The 25,229-nt window shown below is 42.0% G+C and overlaps 1 protein-coding gene across 1 annotated transcript; it reads right to left on the minus strand.

Annotated features, from left to right (window-relative positions):
• Nucleotides 1–1,506: 1,506 nt before the first annotated feature.
• Nucleotides 1,507–24,909, minus strand: KCNE3 (potassium voltage-gated channel subfamily E regulatory subunit 3). Its single transcript, XM_056561080.1, has 2 exons — nt 24,716–24,909; nt 1,507–2,965 (listed from the first exon to the last, which is right to left on the minus strand). The coding sequence occupies exons 1-2, from the start codon at nt 24,827–24,829 to the stop codon at nt 2,633–2,635; spliced, it is 447 nt and encodes a 148-aa protein (XP_056417055.1). The 5' UTR covers nt 24,830–24,909; the 3' UTR covers nt 1,507–2,632.
• Nucleotides 24,910–25,229: the final 320 nt, after the last annotated feature.

Raw genomic sequence — 25,229 nt, forward strand, 5'->3', positions numbered from 1 at the left:
CTATCCAAAGTATAGGGGATAAGATGTCTGACTGCGGGCGTCCCGCCATTGGGGACCCCCGAAATCTCGGCTGTGACACCCCAAACATCCGGATGACTGGCGATGCAGGGTGGGGGCTTGTAACGTCACGGTCACGCCCCACTCGTGACGTCACGGCCATTCCCCCTCATTGCATTGAGGGGTGTGGCCGTGACATCACAAGCCTCTGACGCTGAACCCGATACTCTAAACGAACGCCGGGTGCAGCACGGAGATTGCGGGGGTCCCACTACTGTTCTTTGGAAAGGGGATAAGATGTCCAGGGGCGGAGTACCCCTTTAAAGGGGTACTCGGGTGGAAAATAATTTATATTGAATCAACTGGTGCCAGAAAGTTAAACAGATTTGTAAATTACTTCTAATAAAAAATCTTAATCCTTCCAGTACTTATCAGCTGCTGTATGCTACACAGGAAGTTCTTTTCTTTTTGAAGTTCTTTTCTGTCTGACCACAGTGCTCTCTGCTGACACCTCTGTCCATGTCAGGAACTGTCCAAAGCAGGAGAGGTTTGCTATGGGGATTTGCTCCTACTCTGGACAGTTCCTGACATGGACAGAGGTGTCAGCAGAGAGCAGTGTGACCAGACAGAAAGGAAATTCAAGAAGAAATAAACTTTCTCTGTAGTATACAGCAGCTGATAAGTACTGGAAGGATTACATTTTTTTTTTTTTTTAATAGAAGTAATTTACAAATCTGTACAACTTTCTGGCACCAGTTGATTTAAAATAAATTGTTTCCCACTGGAGTACCCCTTTAAGTGGGGCTGTCTTCTGCTGGACCTGAAAGCGGTACTCCGGTAGTAAACTTTTTTTTTTTTTTATCAACTGGTGCCAGAAAATTAAACAGATTTGTAAATTACTTCTATTAAAAAATCTTAATCCTTCCAGTACTTAGCTGCTGAATACTACAGAGGAAATTCTTTTCTTTTTGGAATACAGAGCTCTCTGCTGACATCACGAACACAGTGCTCTCTGCTGACATTATGGCCACAGTGCTCTCTGCTGACATCTCTGTCCATCTGTTCATTTTAAGAACTGTCCAGAGTAGGAGAAAATCCCCATAGCAAACATATGCTGCTCTGGACAGTTCCTAAAATGGACAGAGATGTCAGCAGAGAGCACTGTGCTTGTGATGTCAGTAGAGAGCACTGTGCTCGTGTTGTCAGCAGAAAGCTCTGTGTTCCAAAAAGAAAATAATTTCCTCTCTAGTATTCAGCAGCTAATAAGTACTGGAAGGATTACAATTTTTTAATAGAAGTAATTTACAAATCTGTTTAACTTTCTGGCACCAGTTGATTTAAAAAGAAAGTAAAAAAAAAGTTTTCCACCGGAGTACCCCTTTTAAGGATCCGTCACTACGTCAGACCTTGGACCCAATAAAGGATCCTCCTCTCTACTGGAGCATTCCGAGCCCGAAAAGCTTCTCCTACGATGGGAAAACAATGGACGCACCACAACGGTTTGTCTTGTACAAATAAAACTTTAATCTTTAGTAAAGCAAAGAGGTGAGACCTCAGCTTCCAGTACTTAATAACTTATACAATGCGATTCAAGTTCGGACTTGTCTCCATTGAATAGACGCGTTATTCACGGTCAGCGACATCAGGTCAGTAAACATAGATTTCTCTTCATCTTGGTCCCTCTAGTCTTGAAATGTTCTCCTCCAGACAAAAGACGTCTTTGAGGTAGGTCATCTCTGGCTCCTGAGATATTATAGTCTAATAGTGATGGCCGCCTCGAAGATCTCAGCAGGTATGACTCTTACGAGCAAGTCTGAAGTCCAGTTTTTAAGTCTTGCCCACCCAAAATCTTTCCAGGTCAATGAGAGGAAGTGCATTACGTCTAAGGTGCATTTGGTGCCAACAAGAAGCCTCGGACCAATCATAGTATCTCAATTTCAGTACCAAAATATTCTTCAAAGTGTCAAGGTACAAAATGTTGCTCCCGGGTCTATTAATGCTTGACGTTCTTCATATTAATGGCACTATCGACAATCAGGTAGGACTGTGTAACCCAAACACCATGACCTCCAACCCTTAAAGGGGTCCTCCGCCCCTAGACATCGTATCCCCAATCCAAAGGATAGGGGATAAGATGTCTGATCGTAGGGGTCCTGCCCCTGGGGACACCCGCAATCTCGGCTGCGGCACCCCAGACATCCGGAGCACGGAGCGGATGACTGGCCATGCGGGGCGGGGGCTCGTGACGTCACTGTCACGCCCCTTCAATGCAAGTCTATGGGAGGGGGCGTGATGGCCATCACGCCCCCTCCCATAGACTTGCATTGAGGGGCGTGGCTGTGACATCATGGGCCTTCGGCACTAACCTCAACGCTCTAAACGAACACCAAGTGAAGCACAGAGACTGCGGGGTCCCCAGTGACAGGAGCCCCGCGATCAGACATCTTATTCCCTATCCTTTGGATAGGGGATAAGATGTCTGGCGCGGAATACCTCTTTAAGTACCCTTGTTGTCATGTCAATATAATCCTCCTAGCCTACAGTCACTGCTGTATGTACTGGCACAAGGAATGGGCACTTGCCCCACGAAAGTCTAAACCCATAAGCTCCATGACACATAAGTCCTCATCTGTCCTCATATTACCGAAATGCGGCTGTTTTTGATGTACATGTGGTAGGGGTCGCTGCGTTTGTCCACTTTCTTGGACCTGGTATACCCCAGTATTAAACTGCCCACAGTCACAGCGAAGAGGAACATGACGAAGATGATGAAGATGTAGGCGTTGTCATCCCGGTTGGGTTTCTCCAGTTTGAAGGTCGTCTCATTTAACCTTGGATTGGGTTGGCACGGAGGACTGTTTAGTGTCTTGTTTAAGGCTTGGAGCACAGAGTTGAGGTTTTCCAATAGTTTCTCCATCGGTCGTGCAGTCTCCATGGTATTGAGGTTTATATGGCGGAGATCACTCATCTGAAACAGAGACAAGAATCGTATTGACCGTTCACAAATAGTTTATTCAGTATTAAGAGATTAGTACAGGGAAATGTCTATATTATAGTACTATAATACTGCTCCTATATACAAAAATATAACTGCTATAATACTGCTCCTATATACAAGAATATAACTACTATAATACTGCTCCTATATACAAGAATATAACTACTATAATACTGCTCCTATATACAAGAATATAACTACTATAATACTGCTCCTATATACAAGAATATAACTACTATAATACTGCTCCTATATACAAGAATATAACTACTATAATACTGCTCCTATATACAAGAATATAACTACTATAATACTGCCCCCTATATAAAAGAATATATCTACTATAATACTACTCCTATATACAAGAATATATCTACTATAATACTGCTCCTATATACAAGAATATAACTACTATAATACTGCTCCTATATACAAGAATATAACTACTATAATACTGCTCCTATATACAAGAATATAACTACTATAATACTGCTCCTATATACAAGAATATAACTACTATAATACTGCCTCCTATATACAAGAATATAACTACTATAATACTGCTCCTATATACAAGAATATCACTACTATAATACTGCCCCCTATATACAAGAATATATCTACTATAATACTACTCCTATATACAAGAATATAACTACTATAATACTGTTCCTATATACAAAAATATAACTGCTATAATACTGCTCCTATATACAAGAATATAACTACTATAATACTGCCCCCTATATACAAGAATATAACTACTCTAATACTGCTCTTATATACAAGAATATCACTACTATAATACTGCCCCCTATATACAAGAATATAACTACTATAATACTGCTCCTATATACAAGAATATAACTACTATAATACTGCCTCCTATATACAAGAATATAACTACTATAATACTGCTCCTATATACAAGAATATCACTACTATAATACTGCCCCCTATATACAAGAATATAACTACTATAATACTGCCTCGTATATACAAGAATATAACTACTATAATACTGCCTCCTATATACAAGAATATAACTACTATAATACTGCTCCTATATACAAGAATATAACTACTATAATACTGCTCCTATATACAAGAATATAACTACTATAATACTGCTCCTATATACAAGAATATAACTACTATAATACTGCTCCTATATACAAGAATATAACTACTATAATACTGCTCCTATATACAAGAATATAACTACTATAATACTGCTCCTATATACAAGAATATAACTACTATAATACTGCTCCTATATACAAGAATATAACTACTATAATACTGTTCCTATATACAAGAATATAACTACTATAATACTGCTCCTATATACAAAAATATAACTACTATAATACTGCTCCTATATACAAGAATATAACTTCTTTCCATTTCGTCTTCAGGCAGCACATAAGGGGTTAATAGCTCCTTTCAGTTTATCCCAGGACCGCCCACCTAGCAAACAATTAAGAGAATTAACAAGCCTCAGGCCCGGCCTGGCTATAACCATCCTTCAGAACCTCATCCACTAAGGTGTATATACCTGCTATTATTGGACAGGTGTGAGGTGTATATACCTGCTATTACTGGACAGGTGTGAGGTGTATATACCTGCTATTATTGGACAGGTGTCAGGTGTATATACCTGCTATTATTGGACAGGTGTGAGGTGTATATACCTGCTATTATTGGACAGGTGTCAGGTGTATATACCTGCTATTATTGGACAGGTGTCAGGTGTATATACCTGCTATTATTGGACAGGTGTCAGGCGTATATACCTGCTATTACTGGACAGGTGTCAGGCGTATATACCTGCTATTACTGGACAGGTGTCAGGCGTATATACCTGCTATTACTGGACAGGTGTCAGGCGTATATACCTGCTATTACTGGACAGGTGTCAGGTGTATATACCTGCTATTACTGGACAGGTGTATATACCTGCTATTACTGGACAGGTGTATATACCTGCTATTACTGGACAGGTGTCAGGTGTATATACCTGCTATTACTGGACAGGTGTCAGGTGTATATACCTGCTATTACTGGACAGGTGTCAGGTGTATATACCTGCTATTACTGGACAGGTGTCAGGTGTATATACCTGCTATTACTGGACAGGTGTCAGGTATATACCTGCTATTACTGGACAGGTGTCAGGTGTATATACCTGCTATTACTGGACAGGTGTCAGGTGTATATACCTGCTATTACTGGACAGGTGTCAGGTGTATATACCTGCTATTACTGGACAGGTGTCAGGCGTATATACCTGCTATTACTGGACAGGTGTAAGGTGTATATACCTGCTATTACTGGACAGGTGTCAGGTGTATATACCTTCCAAGCCCACCATCTAATATCTGTCTTTTTCCTTCCTATTCTCTTAGATGGGGCCATTGGGAAGCCCTGGCCCCCTGAGCACAGTCTCGGTAAACCTGCGGGGTCGCCAGACTTGGGGGTACTGGCTCGTGGGACCCCTCTGCATGGCTGAGCAAGTCTGGCCTTAAATGCAGTTAAAATCGGCCGCTGCAGGATTACTATCCATCCCTCCACATCCCCCCCCCCCCCTGTTTGCTGGTGCTGGGTGAGCCTGGCAAGGCCGTCCCGCTGGAGAGCGGACCTGTTTACAGTGCAGCATAGGATCCCCTGCGGTCCTGGGGCTCCTGGTGATTGATTTCACTTGTTAGCGCGTCCATGCGCTATGTGGCAGCGCAGTGCTGCGGCGGGGAGCTCCGGTGGAGGCGACCATTAGATTCAGGTGTGGAGATACGTCATTCGGCTGCCGGTGCAGGATGGGAGTTCCACGGGAAGCCCTACATCAGAGCGCCGATCATGGCGCCCGCACCTGCAGTGCTGGACAGCTGGATCGCGCGTTCTATAAGGTATGTGGGGGCACATTGCGTATGCTGGGGTTACTTCTGGGCTGTCTGCCGGCTGGTATCTGTATTAATGTACATGGAGGCCATTATATTCATAGTCAATCTTTGTTTGGTGTTCTGCATATACTAGGTTACTGCTGTGTTGTATATTGCTGGTCTGTTATGTGTATATACTAGGCTATTGCAGTGTTGTATATTGCTGGTCTGTTATGTGTATATACTAGGCTATTGCAGTGTTGTATATTGCTAGTCTCCCTATCTAAGGCTGGGTCCACACTACGTTTTGTCCCATACGGGAGCGCATACGGCAGGGGGGAGCTAAAAGCTCGCGCTCCCGTATGTGACCGTATGCGCTCCCGTATGTCATTCACTTCAATGAGCCGACCGGAGTGAAACGTTCGGTCCGGTCGGCTCATTTTTGCGCCGTATGCGCTTTTACAACCGGACCTAAAACCGTGGTTGACCACAGTTTTAGATCCGGTTGTAAAAGCGCATACGGCGCAAAAATGAGCCGACCGAACCGAACGTTTCACTCCGGTCGGCTCATTGAAATGAATGACATACGGGAGCGCATAGAAAGGCATACGGGAGCGCGAGGTTTTAGCTCCCCCCTGCCGTATGCGCTCCTGTATGGGAGAAAACGTAGTGTGAACCCAGCCATAGTGCAGAGTCTCTCACTGTAATACTCTATGGCAGGATAAGTGTGTGGCGCTGTGCGCTCACGGTAACACTTAGTATATACTATGTATATTGTGATGATGGTTCTCACTATTTATACAGTGTACGTGGTGATGATGATTACTCCCCATATCACTCATATTGTAAATCCCTGCCATGTTATTGCTGGTATAGTGTGTAATGCTGCGCGCACTAATACACTATCATGCAGTATTCTGTGCGGTTACCTCACATGAGATTATGTGTATTGGTGACCATACGGGTCATGTCTTCAGCTTATACTGTCTGTACGGATCACAGATGTCCAGCTGCTCCCTGGTTGAGACGGATATATGTGTGTGTGTGTGTGTGTGTATGTATGTATGTATGTATATATATATATATATTATTGCTCCCAGGTATGAGTGGGGCCCCGGGGGAGCATGTCAGTAAGTAATGCTGTATACTCACATTATACTGTATACTGATATATAATCCTGTCAGTAAGTGATGCTGTATGATCACATTATACTGTATACTGATATACAATCCTGTCAGTAAGTGATGCTGTATGCTCACATTATACTGTATACTGATATATAATCCTGTCAGTAAGTGATGCTGTATACTCACATTATACTGTATACTGATATATAATCCTGTCAGTAAGTGATGCTGTATGATCACATTATACTGTATACTGATATATAATCCTGTCAGTAAGTGATGCTGTATACTCACATTATACTGTATACTGATATATAACCCTGTCAGTAAGTGATGCTGTATGATCACATTATACTGTATACTGATATATAATCCTGTCAGTAGTGATGCTGTATGCTCACATTATACTGTATACTGATATATAATCCTGTCAGTAAGTGATGCTGTATACTCACATTATACTGTATACTGATATATAATCCTGTCAGTAGTGATGCTGTATGCTCACATTATACTGTATACTGATATATAATCCTGTCAGTAAGTGATGCTGTATACTGATATATAATCCTGTCAGTAAGTGACGCTGTATGCTCACATTATACTGTATACTGATATATAATCCTGTCAGTAAGTGATGCTGTATGATCACATTATACAGTATACTGATATATAATCCTGTCAGTAGTGATACTGTATACTCACATTATACTGTATACTGATATATAAACCTGTCAGTAAGTGATGCTGTATACTCACATTATACTGTATACTGATATATAATCCTGTCAGTAAGTGATGCTGTATGATCACATTATACTGTATACTGATATATAATCCTGTCAGTAAGTGATGCTGTATACTGATATACAATCCTGTCAGTAAGTGATGCTGTATGCTCACATTATACTGTATACTGGTATATAATCCTGTCAGTAAGTGATGCTGTATGCTCACATTATACTGTATACTGGTATAGAATCCTGTCAGTAAGTGATGCTGTATACTCACATTATACTGTATACTGATATATAATCCTGTCAGTAAGTGATGCTGTATACTCACATTATACTGTATACTGATATATAATCCTGTCAGTAAGTGATGCTGTATACTCACATTATACTGTATACTGATATATAATCCTGTCAGTAAGTGATGCTGTATACTCACATTATACTGTATACTGATATATAATCCTGTCAGTAGTGATGCTGTATGCTCACATTATACTGTATACTGATATATAATCCTGTCAGTAAGTGATGCTGTATGCTCACATTATACTGTATACTGATATATATAATCCTGTCAGTAAGTGATGCTGTATGCTCACATTATACTGTATACTGATATATATAATCCTGTCAGTAAGTGAGGCTGTATACTGATATATATAATCCTGTCAGTAAGTGATGCTGTATACTGATATATAATCCTGTCAGTAAGTGATGCTGTATGCTCACATTATACTGTATACTGATATATATAATCCTGTCAGTAAGTGATGCTGTATACTGATATATAATCCTGTCAGTAAGTGATGCTGTATGCTCACATTATACTGTATACTGATATATAATCCTGTCAGTAAGTGATGCTGTATACTCACATTATACTGTATACTGATATATAATCCTGTCAGTAAGTGATGATGTATGCTCACATTATACTGTATACTGATATATATAATCCTGTCAGTAAGTGAGGCTGTATACTCACATTATACTGTATACTGATATATAACCCTGTCAGTAAGTGATGCTGTATGCTCACATTATACTGTATACTGATATATATAATCCTGTCAGTAAGTGATGCTGTATGCTCACATTATACTGTATACTGATATATAATCCTGTCAGTAAGTGATGCTGTATACTCACATTATACTGTATACTGATATATAATCCTGTCAGTAGTGATGCTGTATGCTCACATTATACTGTATACTGATATATAATCCTGTCAGTAAGTGAGGCTGTATACTGATATATATAATCCTGTCAGTAAGTGATGCTGTATACTGATATATAATCCTGTCAGTAAGTGATGCTGTATGCTCACATTATACTGTATACTGATATATAATCCTGTCAGTAAGTGATGCTGTATACTCACATTATACTGTATACTGATATATAATCCTGTCAGTAAGTGATGCTGTATGCTCACATTATACTGTATACTGATATATAATCCTGTCAGTAAGTGATGCTGTATGCTCACATTATACTGTATACTGATATATATAATCCTGTCAGTAAGTGATGCTGTATGCTCACATTATACTGTATACTGATATATAATCCTGTCAGTAAGTGATGCTGTATGCTCACATTATACTGTATACTGATATATAATCCTGTCAGTAAGTGAGGCTGTATGCTCACATTATGCTGTATACTGATATATAATCCTGTCAGTAAGTGATGCTGTATACTCACATTATACTGTATACTGATATATATAATCCTGTCAGTAAGTGATGCTGTATGCTCACTTTATACTGTATACTGATATATAATCCTGTCAGTAAGTGATGCTGTATACTCACATTATTCTGTATACTGATATATAATCCTGTCAGTAAGTGATGATGTATGCTCACATTATACTGTATACTGATATATATAATCCTGTCAGTAAGTGATGCTGTATACTCACATTATACTGTATACTGATATATAATCCTGTCAGTAAGTGAGGCTGTATGATCACATTATACTGTATACTGATATATATAATCCTGTCAGTAAGTGAGGCTGTATACTCACATTATGCTGTATACTGATATATAATCCTGTCAGTAAGTGATGCTGTATGATCACCTTGTACTGTATACGGATATATAATCCTGTCCGTAGTGAGGCCCTGCTCCCTGTATACTGATGTTTTCTATATATTCCTGTCAGTAGTGAGGTCCTGCTCACTATATACTGATGTTTTCTATATATTCCTGTCAGTAGTGAGGCCCTGCTCACTATATACTGATGTTTTCTATATATTCCTGTCAGTAGAGAGGCTCTGCTCACTATATACTGATGTTTTCTATATATTCCTGTCAGTAGTGAGGCCCTGCTCACTATATACTGATGTTTTCTATATATTCCTGTCAGTAGTGAGGCCCTGCTCACTGTATACTGATGTTTTCTATATATTCCTGTCAGTAGTGAGGCTCTGCTCACTATATACTGATGTTCTCTATATATTCCTGTCAGTAGTGAGGTCCTGATCACTATATACTGATGTTTTCTATATATTCCTGTCAGTATTGAGGCCCTGCTCACTATATACTGATATTTTCTATATATTCCTGTCAGTAGTGAGGCTCTGCTCACTATATACTGATGTTTTCTATATATTCCTGTCAGTAGTGAGGCCCTGCTCACTATATACTGATGTCTTATATACATTTCTATATATTCCTGTCAGTAGTGAGGTCCTGATCACTATATACTGATATTTTCTATATATTCCTGTCAGTAGTGAGGTCCTGCTCACTGTATACTGATGTTTTCTATATATTCCTGTCAGTAGAGAGGCCCTGCTCACTATATACTGATGTTTTCTATATATTCCTGTCAGTATTGAGGCCCTGCTCACTATATACTGATGTTTTCTATATATTCCTGTCAGTATTGAGGCCCTGCTCACTATATACTGATGTTTTCTATATATTTCTGTCAGTAGTGAGGCTCTGCTCACTATATACTGATGTTTTCTATATATTCCTGTCAGTATTGAGGCCCTGCTCACTATATACTGATGTTTTCTATATATTCCTGTCAGTAGTGAGGCTCTGCTCACTATATACTGATGTTTTTCATGTACAAGGCTTTGCTGACATTTTTTCTCTTGAGTAGACACAAGAGTGGACAAAGCCGGACAGGTACATGAGATGGACTCCAGGCTCAAGTCAGAGTCCAAACATTGGGAGAATCCAGGTAAGACACTCTGTGGTTAATTAACAATGTAAAGTCACTGGTGTCCTCAGATATCCAACTCTGCCACCGTGAGTAGTCCGGCTGAGCAGAGACATTGAGGACAAGGTACCTGGAGAAGAATTGTCTCCCAAGTGTCATCACTCAGGTCTGTATCAGACGTCCTATGTGATTTCCCTTAGATGTGTTTAGAATCTCATCTGAGAATCAGCCCGGTTGTCTGATGGGTCAGCAGTATATGAGGATCCTAGCGTTCCTCCAAGGAAAGGAAGAGCTTGGCCTTTCCACAAGCTGCCAAATGGAAACCATCTTAGTCCTGCTGCTCTAAGGGCGAAACTTCTTCTCCAAGAGCCAATGTTCTGCAAAAGGGCTCAGGATAAAGGAACCAGGGAGAAGACTACCAAACCAAATCGGTTTGATGTCAGAAGGACAACCAGGGTTGGTGCAAGACTTTCTGGATTCCTGGCAGCCTGAGGAAGGGTGGCAAGTGTTAGGGACACCTATCTACATGTGCCCATACATCTATCCTCGGAATATCAGAGTGGTCAACTAGTCAGGAAAGGGAGTGCTTCACTATTCTGGACCCTGCCGTTAGTATATACTCCCAGAGTGGTAGAGCCATTGTGGTAGTGGCTGTTTTTCATTCTCAGGGAATCCATGTGGTACCGTCCCCGGGCACCTGACTCCTGATGGATTCTAACTGAAGAAGTCACATTCTACAAACAGCCTTAAGAGACTTCAGCAGGAAGTATCTCCCTGGGACAGGAATCTCCATTCTTTTTACTCCCCGTTCAGGCTGTCAGTCGCACACGCAGGAGTCTCAGATCGTGGCTCTCCAAAAGAAAATCTCCCAATAGGTTGTAGCTTTTGACCTACGGATGTGGTCCTGTTCACAACAGATGCCTCTGAATCAGATTAATACATGTGGATATTTGAGTCCAGTGGAGCTGGACACATGAAGAATATCAGGTGTCAGCCAACCTGAGGGAAATAGGGCCAGTGAACTTGACTATTTTTGATACTTTTTAGACCTGTGCCCAGTATCCCAGCAGGCACTCTGAAAGTCCAGACGGATCAGCCGAGCAGAACTAATCTATGCTCAAGCAGAGGGGCCTCACTGAAGTATACCTCTACCAAGTAGTCCGCAGGAGAAGTCTACCTGATTACGACATGAGGGCTACCATAGAAAACTGGAAGGTTGCTAAATTTGCTTCTCTGAATTGCAGAAACCAACAGACATCTTGGATACACTGACAGTATCATAGAGAGGCCTCTACATCTATGTATTTCAGCCTCCAGTCATAAAGAAGATCCTGATGGACAAGCTGGACATGATCCTGATAGCCCCATACTGGCCAAGACAGGTTTTATTTTCCCTGCTGTTACAGTTAAAGGAAATTTCCTCCCCACGGGGACCTGCTGACACAGAATGGGTCCTTCATCCACAGCCGGAGCTGTTGCCTTTGACTGTGTGGAGTTTGAGAAGGATAGATTCCATATGATGGGCTCATTGGAGGACGTGATATCTACTCGGCTTTCAGCCGAAAGAGAATCCTTAAATGCGCTCTACTCGACACTCTAGAGAAAGTTCACGTTCTGGAGGAGGATCTAGAAGAGGTTTAATTTACAGTCATATTGCATTTCCTCCAAGATGGATTCAAGAAAATCCTGTGAGCAAATACATTGAGGGTCCATGTCTCAATAGATTCCTTCATGGATAGCAGATTGGCGGTCATCCAGTCATCACTCGACTCTTAACAACAGTAAGGCAGCTCATACCAGCCATAGGCCTTCCTCAGACCAGCCATAGGCCTTCCTCAGACCAGCCATAGGCCTTCCTCAGACCAGCCATAGGCCTTCCTCGCTGGTGTTGTCTAAGCCTCTGCAGAAAGTCGACCTGAAGGCCTACAAGGTCTTTCCTGATTGCGATAACATTCGCACACAGGTTGGGATAAAATACAAGTGCTCTCCTCATGAGATCCCTTTATAAGATTTGTACCAGAGTGAGTCCTGCTGAAGGTGTTATCTGAGACGACATCATCAGGGAATTTTCTTGCTGAAGTTCTTACTGGATCCACTGATGAGGAGGACGAGATCTGCACCATCTGGGTGGGTCTACAGCACTGATCTGCTACCACAATAGAACCAAGACGTTCAGGGTGGAAGAGAATCTGTTCGTACAGTTGCCGGTGTGAAAAAAGAAAGGTGTCTAAAGCTACCTTGGTGGAATGGCTTAAGTCTATGATTCTGGAGATCACAGGAGTTGAGCCACTGGATTCTATCAGAGCTCAACCAGCACTCTAGACAACCAAAACAGGGGTCCAGCCTCTGGCGCAGCGGTGCTCAGTGCGGCGTTCAATTAAGTATTCCCCCCCCCCCCCTTATGTTGCAATTCAGATCCTTTCTGTGCTGCCTGAAGACGAAATGGAAAGAGAAAATTTATACTTACCGTCATTTTCTTTTCCAGGAGTCTGAAGGCAGCACATACAAACCCTCCCTACTATATGTCATCTTTTTGCATCAGAACTGAGTCTATTCAATAACACAAGTAGATGAGGTTCTGATGGATGGTTATAGCCAGACTTGGCCTGAGGCTTGTTAATTCTCTTAATTGTTGCGAGGTGGTCGGTCCTAGGATGAACTGGTAGGAGCTATTAACCCTTCTGTGCTGCCTTCAGACTCATGGAAAATAAAATTATGGTAAGTATAAATTTTTTCTATAATACAGCTCCTATATATAAGAATATAGCTACTGTAATACTGCTCCTATATACAAGAATATAACTGCTGTAATACTGCCCCTATATACAAGAATATAACTGCTGTAATACTGCTCCTATATACAAGAATATAGCTACTATAATACTGCTCCTATATATAAGAATATAACTACTATAATACTGCTCCTATATACAAGAATATAACTACTATAATACTGCTCCTATATACAAGAATATAACTACTATAATACTGCTCCAATATACAAGAACATAACTACTATAATACTGTTCCTATATATTAGAATATAACTACTATAATACTGCTCCTATATACAAGAATATAACTGCTGTAATACTGCCCCCTGTATACAAGAATATAACTACTATAATACTGCCCCTATATACAAGAATATAACGTCTATAATACTTCTCCCTATATACAAGAATATAACTACTATAATACTGCTCCTATATACAAGAATATAACAACTATAATACTGCCCCTATATATACAAGAATATAACTACTATAATACTGCTCCTATATACAAGAATATAACTACTATAATACTGCTCCTATATACAAGAATATAACTACTATAATACTGCTCCTATATACAAGAATATATCTACTATAATACTGCTCCTATATACAAGAATATATCTACTATAATACTGCTCCTATGTACAAGAATATAACTACTATAATACTGCTCCTATGTACAAGAATATAACTACTATAATAATGCCCCTATATACAAGAATATAACTACTATAATACTGCTCCTATATACAAGAATATAACTACTATAATACTGCTCCTATGTACAAGAATATAACTACTATAATACTGCCTCCTATGTACAAATATATATATATATCATATGCTGTAATTGCCAGCTCTCCCTTGCAGTCCTCAACGTCTTGGACAGGAACGGACCAAATCCAGATAAATCAAAGAGACAAAGTTGTCAAGCGTTGCAAGTCGTCAAATTCTGAGGAGTTTATTTAGTACAAAACATACAGGTACAGACCAGGTGACGCGTTTCGGCGTCTAGTACACAGCCTTAGTCATACCTGACTAAGACTGTGTACTAGCAGCCGAAATGCGTCATCTGGTCTGTACCTGTATGTTTTGTAATAAATAAACTCCTCAGAATTTACCGACTTGCAACGCTGGACAACTTTGTTTCTTTGAAATATATAGATATGTATATGAAAATATATTTGTGACTGAAGAATCTATAGACGTCTACACGATCACCTCTGGGTCATCAAGGATCTGGTTGATCAGGTGTGTTTAGTCTTCACAGAATTAAAGGGGGCGGAGCCTGTATAATTTGGCGGTGTTCTATGGCTATACATATGTACAGTGGTCGGTCATGTGACCCGACTGTCGCTATGAATGTTGCAGTTGTTCTCCGTACATTTACATCAGGTAATAATATTATATCTGGAACCTTCTTATTCCTCAGATCTCCAGAGCTGGAGGCGACTGAAGAATAATGGGACGTGTCAACACCGCGGCGTCTACGACATCACATGACCACCCGGGGGTTGTGTGTGTCAGGGAGCGGCTGAAGTGTCTTTATTACCATAGGAGAGATGGAACAATCCCAATTAGTATTCAACAATATCTTTACAAGAATCACAAAAAATCCCAGAGCTCCATGGGAGACAATATCCCCCTTCATTATATATAATGGGCCCCTTATTGTACCTGCTGTATCCCCCTTCATTATATATAATGGGCCCCTTATTGTATCTGCTGTATCCTCCTGTATTATATATAATGGGCCCCTTATTGGATCTGCTGTATCCTCCTGTATTATATATAATGGGCCCCTTATTGTACCTGCTGTATCCCCCTGTATTATATATAATGGGCCCCTTGTTGTACCTGCTGTATCCCCCTGTATTATATATAATGGCCCCTTATTGTACCTGCTGTATCCTCCTTCATTATATATAATGGGCCCCTTATTGTACCTGCTGTATCCCCTTCATTATATATAATGGGCCCCTTATTGTATCTGCTGTATCCCCCTTCATTATATATAATGGGCCCCTTATTGTATCTTCTGTATCCCCCTGTATTATATATAATGGGCCCCTTATTGTACCTGCTGTATCCTCCTGTATTATATATAATGGGCCCCTTATTGTATCTGCTGTATCCCCCTGTATTATATATAATGGGCCCCTTATTGTACCTGCTGTATCCCCCTGTATTATATATAATGGGCCCCTTATTGTATCTGCTGTATCCCCCTGTATTATATATAATGGCCCCTTATTGTACCTGCTGTATCCCCTTCATTATATATAATGGGCCCCTTATTGTACCTGCTGTATCCCCTGTATTATATATAATGGGCCCCTTATTGTATCTGCTGTATCCCCCTGTATTATATATAATGGGCCCCTTATTGTATCTGCTGTATCCTCTGTATTATATATAATGGGCCCCTTATTGTATCTGCTGTATCCCCCTGTATTATATATAATGGGCCCCTTATTGTACCTGCTGTATCCTCCTGTATTATATATAATGGGCCCCTTATTGTATCTGCTGTATCTTCCTGTATTATATATAATGGGCCCCTTATTGTATCTGCTGTATCCCCCTGTATTATATATAATGGGCCCCTTATTGTATCTGCTGTATCCCCCTGTATTATATATAATGGGCCCCTTATTGTACCTGCTGTATCCCCCTGTATTATATATAATGGGCCCCTTATTGTATCTGCTGTATCCTCCTGTATTATATATAATGGGCCCCTTATTGTATCTGCTGTATCCTCCTGTATTATATATAATGGGCCCCTTATTGTACCTGCTGTATCCTCTGTATTATATATAATGGGCCCCTTATTGGATCTGCTGTATCCCCCTGTATTATATATAATGGGCCCCTTATTGTACCTGCTGTATCCCCCTGTATTATATATAATGGCCCCTTATTGTACCTGCTGTATCCTCCTGTATTATATATAATGGGCCCCTTATTGTACGTGCTGTATCCCCCTGTATTATATATATAATGGGCCCCTTATTGTATCTGCTGTATCCTCTGTATTATATATAATGGGCCCCTTATTGTATCTGCTGTATCCTCTGTATTATATATAATGGGCCCCTTATTGTATCTGCTGTATCCTCCTGTATTATATATAATGGGCCCCTTATTGTATCTGCTGTATCCCCCTGTATTATATATATATAATGGCCCCTTATTGTATCTGCTGTATCCCCCTTCATTATATATAATGGGCCCCTTATTGTATCTGCTGTATCCCCCTGTATTATATATAATGGGCCCCTTATTGTATCTGCTGTATCCTCTGTATTATATATAATGGGCCCCTTATTGTATCTGCTGTATCCTCCTGTATTATATATAATGGGCCCCTTATTGTATCTGCTGTATCCCCCTGTATTATATATAATGGGCCCCTTATTGTATCTGCTGTATCTTCCTGTATTATATATAATGGGCCCCTTATTGTATCTGCTGTATCCCCCTGTATTATATATAATGGGCCCCTTATTGTACCTGCTGTATCCCCCTGTATTATATATAATGGGCCCCTTATTGTATCTGCTGTATCCCCCTGTATTATATATAATGGGCCCCTTATTGTATCTGCTGTATCCTCCTGTATTATATATAATGGGGCCCCTTATTGTATCTGCTGTATCCCCCTTCATTATATATAATGGGCCCCTTATTGTATCTGCTGTATCCTCCTGTATTATATATAATGGGCCCCTTATTGTATCTGCTGTATCCTCCTGTATTATATATAATGGGCCCCTTATTGTACCTGCTGTATCCCCCTGTATTATATATAATGGACCCCTTATTGTATCTGCTGTATCCTCCTGTATTATATATAATGGGCCCCTTATTGTACCTGCTGTATCCTCCTGTATTATATATAATGGGCCCCTTATTGTATCTGCTGTATCCTCCTGTATTATATATAATGGCCCCTTATTGTACCTGCTGTATCCCCCTGTATTATATATAATGGGCCCCTTATTGTACCTGCTGTATCCTCCTGTATTATATAATAATGGGCCCCTTATTGTACCTGCTGTATCCTCCTGTATTATATATAATGGGCCCCTTATTGTATCTGCTGTATCCCCTTCATTATATATAATGGGCCCCTTATTGTACCTGCTGTATCCCCCTGTATTATATATAATGGGCCCCTTATTGTACCTGCTGTATCCTCCTGTATTATATATAATGGGCCCCTTATTGTATCTGCTGTATCCTCCTGTATTATATATAATGGCCCCTTATTGTATCTGCTGTATCCTCCTGTATTATATATAATGGGCCCCTTATTGTATCTGCTGTATCCCCCTGTATTATATATAATGGGCCCCTTATTGTATCTGCTGTATCCCCCTGTATTATATATAATGGGCCCCTTATTGTATCTGCTGTATCCCCCTGTATTATATATAATGGGCCCCTTATTGTATCTGCTGTATCCCCCTGTATTATATATAATGGGCCCCTTATTGTATCTGCTGTATCCCCCTGTATTATATATAATGTCCCCTTATTGTACCTGCTGTATCCTCCTGTATTATATATAATGGGCCCCTTATTGTATCTGCTGTATCCTCCTGTATTATATATAATGGGCCCCTTATTGTACCTGCTGTATCCCCTGTATTATATATAATGGGCCCCTTGTTGTATCTGCTGTATCCCTCTGTATTATATATAATGGGCCCCTTGTTGTATCTGCTGTATCCTCCTGTATTATATATAATGGCCCCTTATTGTACCTGCTGTATCCTCCTGTATTATATATAATGGGCCCCTTATTGTATCTGCTGTATCCCCCTTCATTATATATAATGGGCCCCTTATTGTATCTACTGTATCCCCCTGTATTATATATAATGGGCCCCTTATTGTACCTGCTGTATCCTCCTGTATTATATATAATGGGCCCCTTATTGTACCTGCTGTATCCCCCTGTATTATATATAATGGGCCCCTTATTGTACCTGCTGTATCCCCTGTATTATATATAATGGGCCCCTTATTGTATCTGCTGTATCCTCCTGTATTATATATAATGGGCCCCTTATTGTACCTGCTGTATCCCCTGTATTATATATAATGGGCCCTTATTGTACCTGCTGTATCCTCCTGTATTATATATAATGGGCCCCTTATTGTACCTGCTGTATCCTCCTGTATTATATATAATGGGCCCCTTATTGTACCTGCTGTATCCCCCTGTATTATATATAATGGGCCCCTTATTGTACCTGCTGTATCCTCCTGTATTATATATAATGGGCCCCTTATTGTATCTGCTGTATCCCCCTGTATTATATATAATGGGCCCCTTATTGTACCTGCTGTATCCCTCTGTATTATATATAATGGGCCCCTTATTGTACCTGCTGTATCCTCCTTCATTATATATAATGGGCCCCTTATTGTATCTGCTGTATCCCCCTGTATTATATATAATGGCCCCTTATTGTACCTGCTGTATCCCCTTCATTATATATAATGGGCCCCTTATTGTATCTGCTGTATCCCCCTTCATTATATATAATGGGCCCCTTATTGTATCTGCTGTATCCCCCTGTATTATATATAATGGGCCCCTTATTGTACCTGCTGTATCCCCCTGTATTATATATAATGGGCCCCTTATTGTATCTGCTGTATCCCCCTGTATTATATATAATGGGCCCCTTATTGTACCAGCTGTATCCCCTGTATTATATATAATGGGCCCCTTATTGCACCTGCTGTATCCCCTGTATTATATATAATGGGCCCCTTATTGTATCTGCTGTATCCTCCTGTATTATATATAATGGGCCCCTTATTGTATCTGCTGTATCCTCTGTATTATATATAATGGCCCCTTATTGTACCTGCTGTATACCCCTGTATTATATATAATGGGCCCCTTATTGTATCTGCTGTATCCCCCTTCATTATATATAATGGGCCCCTTATTGTACCTGCTGTATCCCCTTCATTATATATAATGGGCCCCTTATTGTACCTGCTGTATCCCCCTGTATTATATATAATGGCCCCTTATTGTACCTGCTGTATACCCCTGTATTATATATAATGGGCCCCTTATTGTATCTGCTGTATCCCCCTGTATTATATATAATGGGCCCCTTATTGTACCTGCTGTATCCTCCTGTATTATATATAATGGGCCCCTTATTGTATCTGCTGTATCCCCCTGTATTATATATATATAATGGCCCCTTATTGTATCTGCTGTATCTCCCTGTATTATATATATATAATGGCCCCTTATTGTATCTGCTGTATCCCCCTTCATTATATATAATGGGCCCCTTATTGTATCTGCTGTATCCCCCTGTATTATATATAATGGGCCCCTTATTGTACCTGCTGTATCCCCCTGTATTATATATAATGGGCCCCTTATTGTATCTGCTGTATCCCCCTGTATTATATATAATGGGCCCCTTATTGTACCTGCTGTATCCCCCTGTATTATATATAATGGCCCCTTATTGTATCTGCTGTATCCCCCTGTATTATATATAATGGGCCCCTTATTGTATCTGCTGTATCCCCCTTCATTATATATAATGGGCCCCTTATTGTATCTGCTGTATCCCCCTGTATTATATATAATGGGCCCCTTATTGTACCTGCTGTATCCCCCTGTATTATATATAATGGCCCCTTATTGTATCTGCTGTATCCTCCTGTATTATATATAATGGGCCCCTTATTGTATCTGCTGTATCCTCCTGTATTATATATAATGGCCCCTTATTGTACCTGCTGTATCCCCCTGTATTATATATAATGGCCCCTTATTGTATCTGCTGTATCCTCCTGTATTATATATAATGGGCCCCTTATTGTACCTGCTGTATCCCCCTGTATTATATATAATGGCCCCTTATTGTACCTGCTGTATCCCCCTGTATTATATATATAATGGGCCCCTTATTGTATCTGCTGTATCCCCTGTATTATATATAATGGGCCCCTTATTGTACCTGCTGTATCCTCCTGTATTATATATAATGGGCCCCTTATTGTACCTGCTGTATCCCCCTTCATTATATATAATGGGCCCCTTATTGTACCTGCTGTATCCTCCTGTATTATATATAATGGGCCCCTTATTGTATCTGCTGTATCCCCCTGTATTATATATAATGGGCCCCTTATTGTATCTGCTGTATCCCCCTGTATTATATATAATGGGCCCCTTATTGTACCTGCTGTATCCTCCTGTATTGTATATAATGGGCCCCTTATTGTATCTGCTGTATCCCCCTGTATTATATATAATGGGCCCCTTATTGTACCTGCTGTATCCCCTGTATTATATATAATGGGCCCCTTATTGTACCTGCTGTAGCCTCCTGTATTATATATATAATGGGCCCCTTATTGTATCTGCTGTATCCTCCTGTATTATATATAATGGGCCCCTTATTGTATCTGCTGTATCCCCCTGTATTATATATAATGGGCCCCTTATTGTACCTGCTGTATCCCCCTGTATTATATATATAATGGGCCCCTTATTGTACCTGCTGTATCCCCCTGTATTATATATAATGGGGCCCCTTATTGTACCTGCTGTATCCCCCTGTATTATATATAATGTCCCCTTATTGTATCTGCTGTATCCCCCTGTATTATATATAATGGGCCCCTTATTGTATCTGCTGTATCCTCCTGTATTATATATAATGGGCCCCTTATTGTATCTGCTGTATCCTCCTGTATTATATATAATGGCCCCTTATTGTACTTGCTGTATCCCCCTGTATTATATATAATGGGCCCCTTATTGTATCTGCTGTATCCCCCTGTATTATATATAATGTCCCCTTATTGTATCTGCTGTATCCCTCGTGCCCTTATATACATGTACCCCTCCTGATTTGCCCCTGTATTGTATCTCTCTATATCACATAAGAGAAGCACCTGCCGCTTCCTATAGGATCCGCTCCAGCAACATTTCCCACAACTGTTTACAGGAGAACATCCGGGAAATCTCAGGAAAACACTTCAATGGATGTTGTTTGTTCCTGCGCTGTCACCGACCACCAGTGTCCCCAGAGCTTCTCTATGAGCGGACCCTCCTTATACAGGGGTCACTGCAGTGCGGGGATTACAGGGAATTTCCAGAATACAACGTTTATATTTCATGTTGAGAAGTGATACAATTGTATCCAGTCTAGACAATGCTCTGTGAGCTAAACATCCTGGACCCCAGACTGATACATTGTATACATCTAATCCTGCTCTCAGCTGAGAAGTGATACAATTGTATCCAGTCTAGACAATGCTCTGTGAGCTAAACATCCTGGACTCCAGACTGATACATTGTACATAGCTCGTCCTGCTCTCAGCTGTATCCAGTATAGACAATGCTCTGTGAGCTAAACATCCTGGACGCCAGACTGATACATTGTGCATAGCTAGTCCTGCTCTCAGCTGAGAAGTGATACAATTGTATCCAGTCTAGACAATGCTCTGTGAGCTAAACATCCTGGACCCCAGACTGATACATTGTACATAGCTCGTCCTGCTCTCATCTGAGAAGTGATACAATTGTATCCAGTCTAGACAATGCTCTGTGAGCTACACATCTTGGACTCCAGACTGAGCTGGGGAATGTGTGGATCTGGTTTCGGATATTATATTTGGGTCTCGGAGACCCTTAGAGAAGGTGATGATAGAAGATGTATGATGATTGGAGGTTAGAGATGTTTAGAGTCGGGAGATATTGGGATCTTCTCATTTATAGATTTCATAATGACAACATTTTGGGAGGATTATACTACAGCAGTGGTCTTCAACCTGCCGACCTTCAGATGTTGCAAAACTACAACTCCCAGCATGCCCGGACATGCTGGATGTTGTAGTTTTGCAACATCTGGAGGTCCGCAGGTTGCAGACCACTGCAGGATGATGAACAGGCTCAGTACTGACATCAGTCACATCTCCTTACACAACGAACCCCCCACTGACCGGACATTATACGGGACCCCCCCCCACTGACCGGACATTATACGGGACCCCCCCCCACTGACCGGACATTATACGGGACCCCCCCACTGACCGGACATTATACGGGACCCCCCGCTGACCGGACATTATACGGGACCCCCCGCTGACCGGGCATTATACTGGACCCCCCGCTGACCGGACATTATACGGGACCCCTCGCTGACCGGACATTATACGGGACCCCTCGCTGACCGCACATTATACTGGACCCCTCGCTGACCGGACATTATACTGGACCCCTCGCTGACCGCACATTACACTAGACTCCACTTTGACCGCACATTATACGGGACCCCTCGCTGACCGCACATTATACGGGACCCCTCGCTGACCGCACATTATACGGGACCCCTCGCTGACCGGACATTACACTGGACCCCCCGCTGACCGGACATTACACTGGACCCCCCGCTGACCAGACATTACACGGGACCCCCCGCTGACCGGACATTATACTGGACTCCACTTTGACCGCACATTATACGGGACCCCTCGCTGACCGGACATTACACTGGACTCCACTTTGACCGGACATTACACTGGACCCCTCGCTGACCGGACATTACACTGGACCCCTCACTGACCGGACATTACACTGGACCCCCCGCTGACCGGACATTATACTGGACTCCACTTTGACCGCACATTATACGGGACCCCTTGCTGACCGGACATTACACGGGACCCCTCGCTGACCGGACATTACACGGGACCCCTCGCTGACCGGACATTACACTGGACCCCTCGCTGACCGGACATTACACTGGACCCCCCGCTGACCGGACATTATACTGGACTCCACTTTGACCGCACATTATACGGGACCCCTCGCTGACCGGACATTACACTGGACCCCCCGCTGACCGGACATTATACTGGACTCCACTTTGACCGCACATTATACGGGACCCCTCGCTGACCGGACATTACACTGGACTCCACTTTGACCGGACATTACACTGGACCCCTCGCTGACCGGATATTACACTGGACCCCTCGCTGACCGGACATTACACTGGACCCCCCGCTGACCGGACATTATACTGGACTCCACTTTGACCGCACATTATACGGGACCCCTCGCTGACCGGACATTACACGGGACCCCTCGCTGACCGGACATTACACGGGACCCCTCGCTGACCGGATATTACACTGGACCCCTCGCTGACTGGACACTATAAAGAACCTTTCGCTGACCGGACATTATACGGGACCCCTCGCTGACCGGACATTATACGGGGTATTACCGCCAGGTGTGAGGTTACTCCACAATGGACGTGTCCACAACGTGTCTCTGCGACTCACTACAAAATGCCAGAGGACTGAAGAAAAACAACCAAATACCACAACCAAATATGAGCAAACTCCGAGGAGATAAACCCCAAACCCCCTCAGACGGAAACAAAGTCCTTGAGGCGTCTCCAGAAATCCCACTTTTTATCAGTTCCTGGAACAGTTTAGTGATAAATGATGCGGAATCCGAAATGGTTAATATAGTGAGGAATGAAGAACCCCATGAGGACCTGGGGACTAACACTATATAACGGCAGACTCCTGCAACCACAAGTCCCAGAATAACCTGACTTTTACTGCTCATAGCCCCCTCCAGCCCCCTGCTCTAGGACAGAGCCCCCTCCTCTAGGACAGAGCCCCCTCCTCTAGGACAGAGACCCCTCCAGCCCCCTCCTCTAGGACAGAGCCCCCTTCTCTAGGACAGAGACCCCTCCAGCCCCCTCCTCTAGGACAGAGCCCCCTCCTCTAGGACAGAGCCCCCTCCTCTAGGACAGAGCCCCCTCCTCTAGGACAGAGCCCCCTTCTATAGGACAGAGCCCCCTCCTGCCCCCTCCTCTAGGACAGAGACCCCTTCTCTAGGACAGAGCCCCCTCCAGCCCCCTCCTCTAGGACTGAGCCCCCTCCTCTAGGACAGAGCCCCCACATCCATGTCACTGGTCTTGGTCTCACCTTGATCTCTTGTCCTCCTGAGGAAATCTCCAGACAGCAGAGAGCAGATCCCTGTGTCCTGGAGTGTGAGGCTTCATCCACCTGAGTGTGCGCTCCACTCCTCTCGCTCTTCATTCAGTCTCTTCCCTCCCTGCCCCTCCTGACACCCTCACCGCTGCACCTCCCCTATATAATACCGACAGCTCCCTCTATATATGAGACCAACCCTCACATAGTGCTGCCTGTCCTTCCCATCAGATGAAAGAGGAACCAGATCAGTCTAATATTTCAGAGCTTCCCTGAACTGTCACAGTGACCTCACCAGCAGAATAGTGAGTGCAGCTCTGGAGTATAATACAGGATATAACTCAGGATCAGTACAGGAAAAGTAATGTAATGTATGTACACAGTGACCCCACCAGCAGAATAGTGAGTACAGCTCTGGGGTATAATACAGGATATAACTCAGGATCAGTACAGGATAAGTAATGTAATGTATGTACACAGTGATCTCACCAGCAGAATAGCGAGTGCA

This window comes from Hyla sarda, chromosome 2 (genome assembly GCF_029499605.1).
Source record: "Hyla sarda isolate aHylSar1 chromosome 2, aHylSar1.hap1, whole genome shotgun sequence".
NCBI classification, from domain to species: Eukaryota; Metazoa; Chordata; class Amphibia; order Anura; family Hylidae; genus Hyla; species Hyla sarda.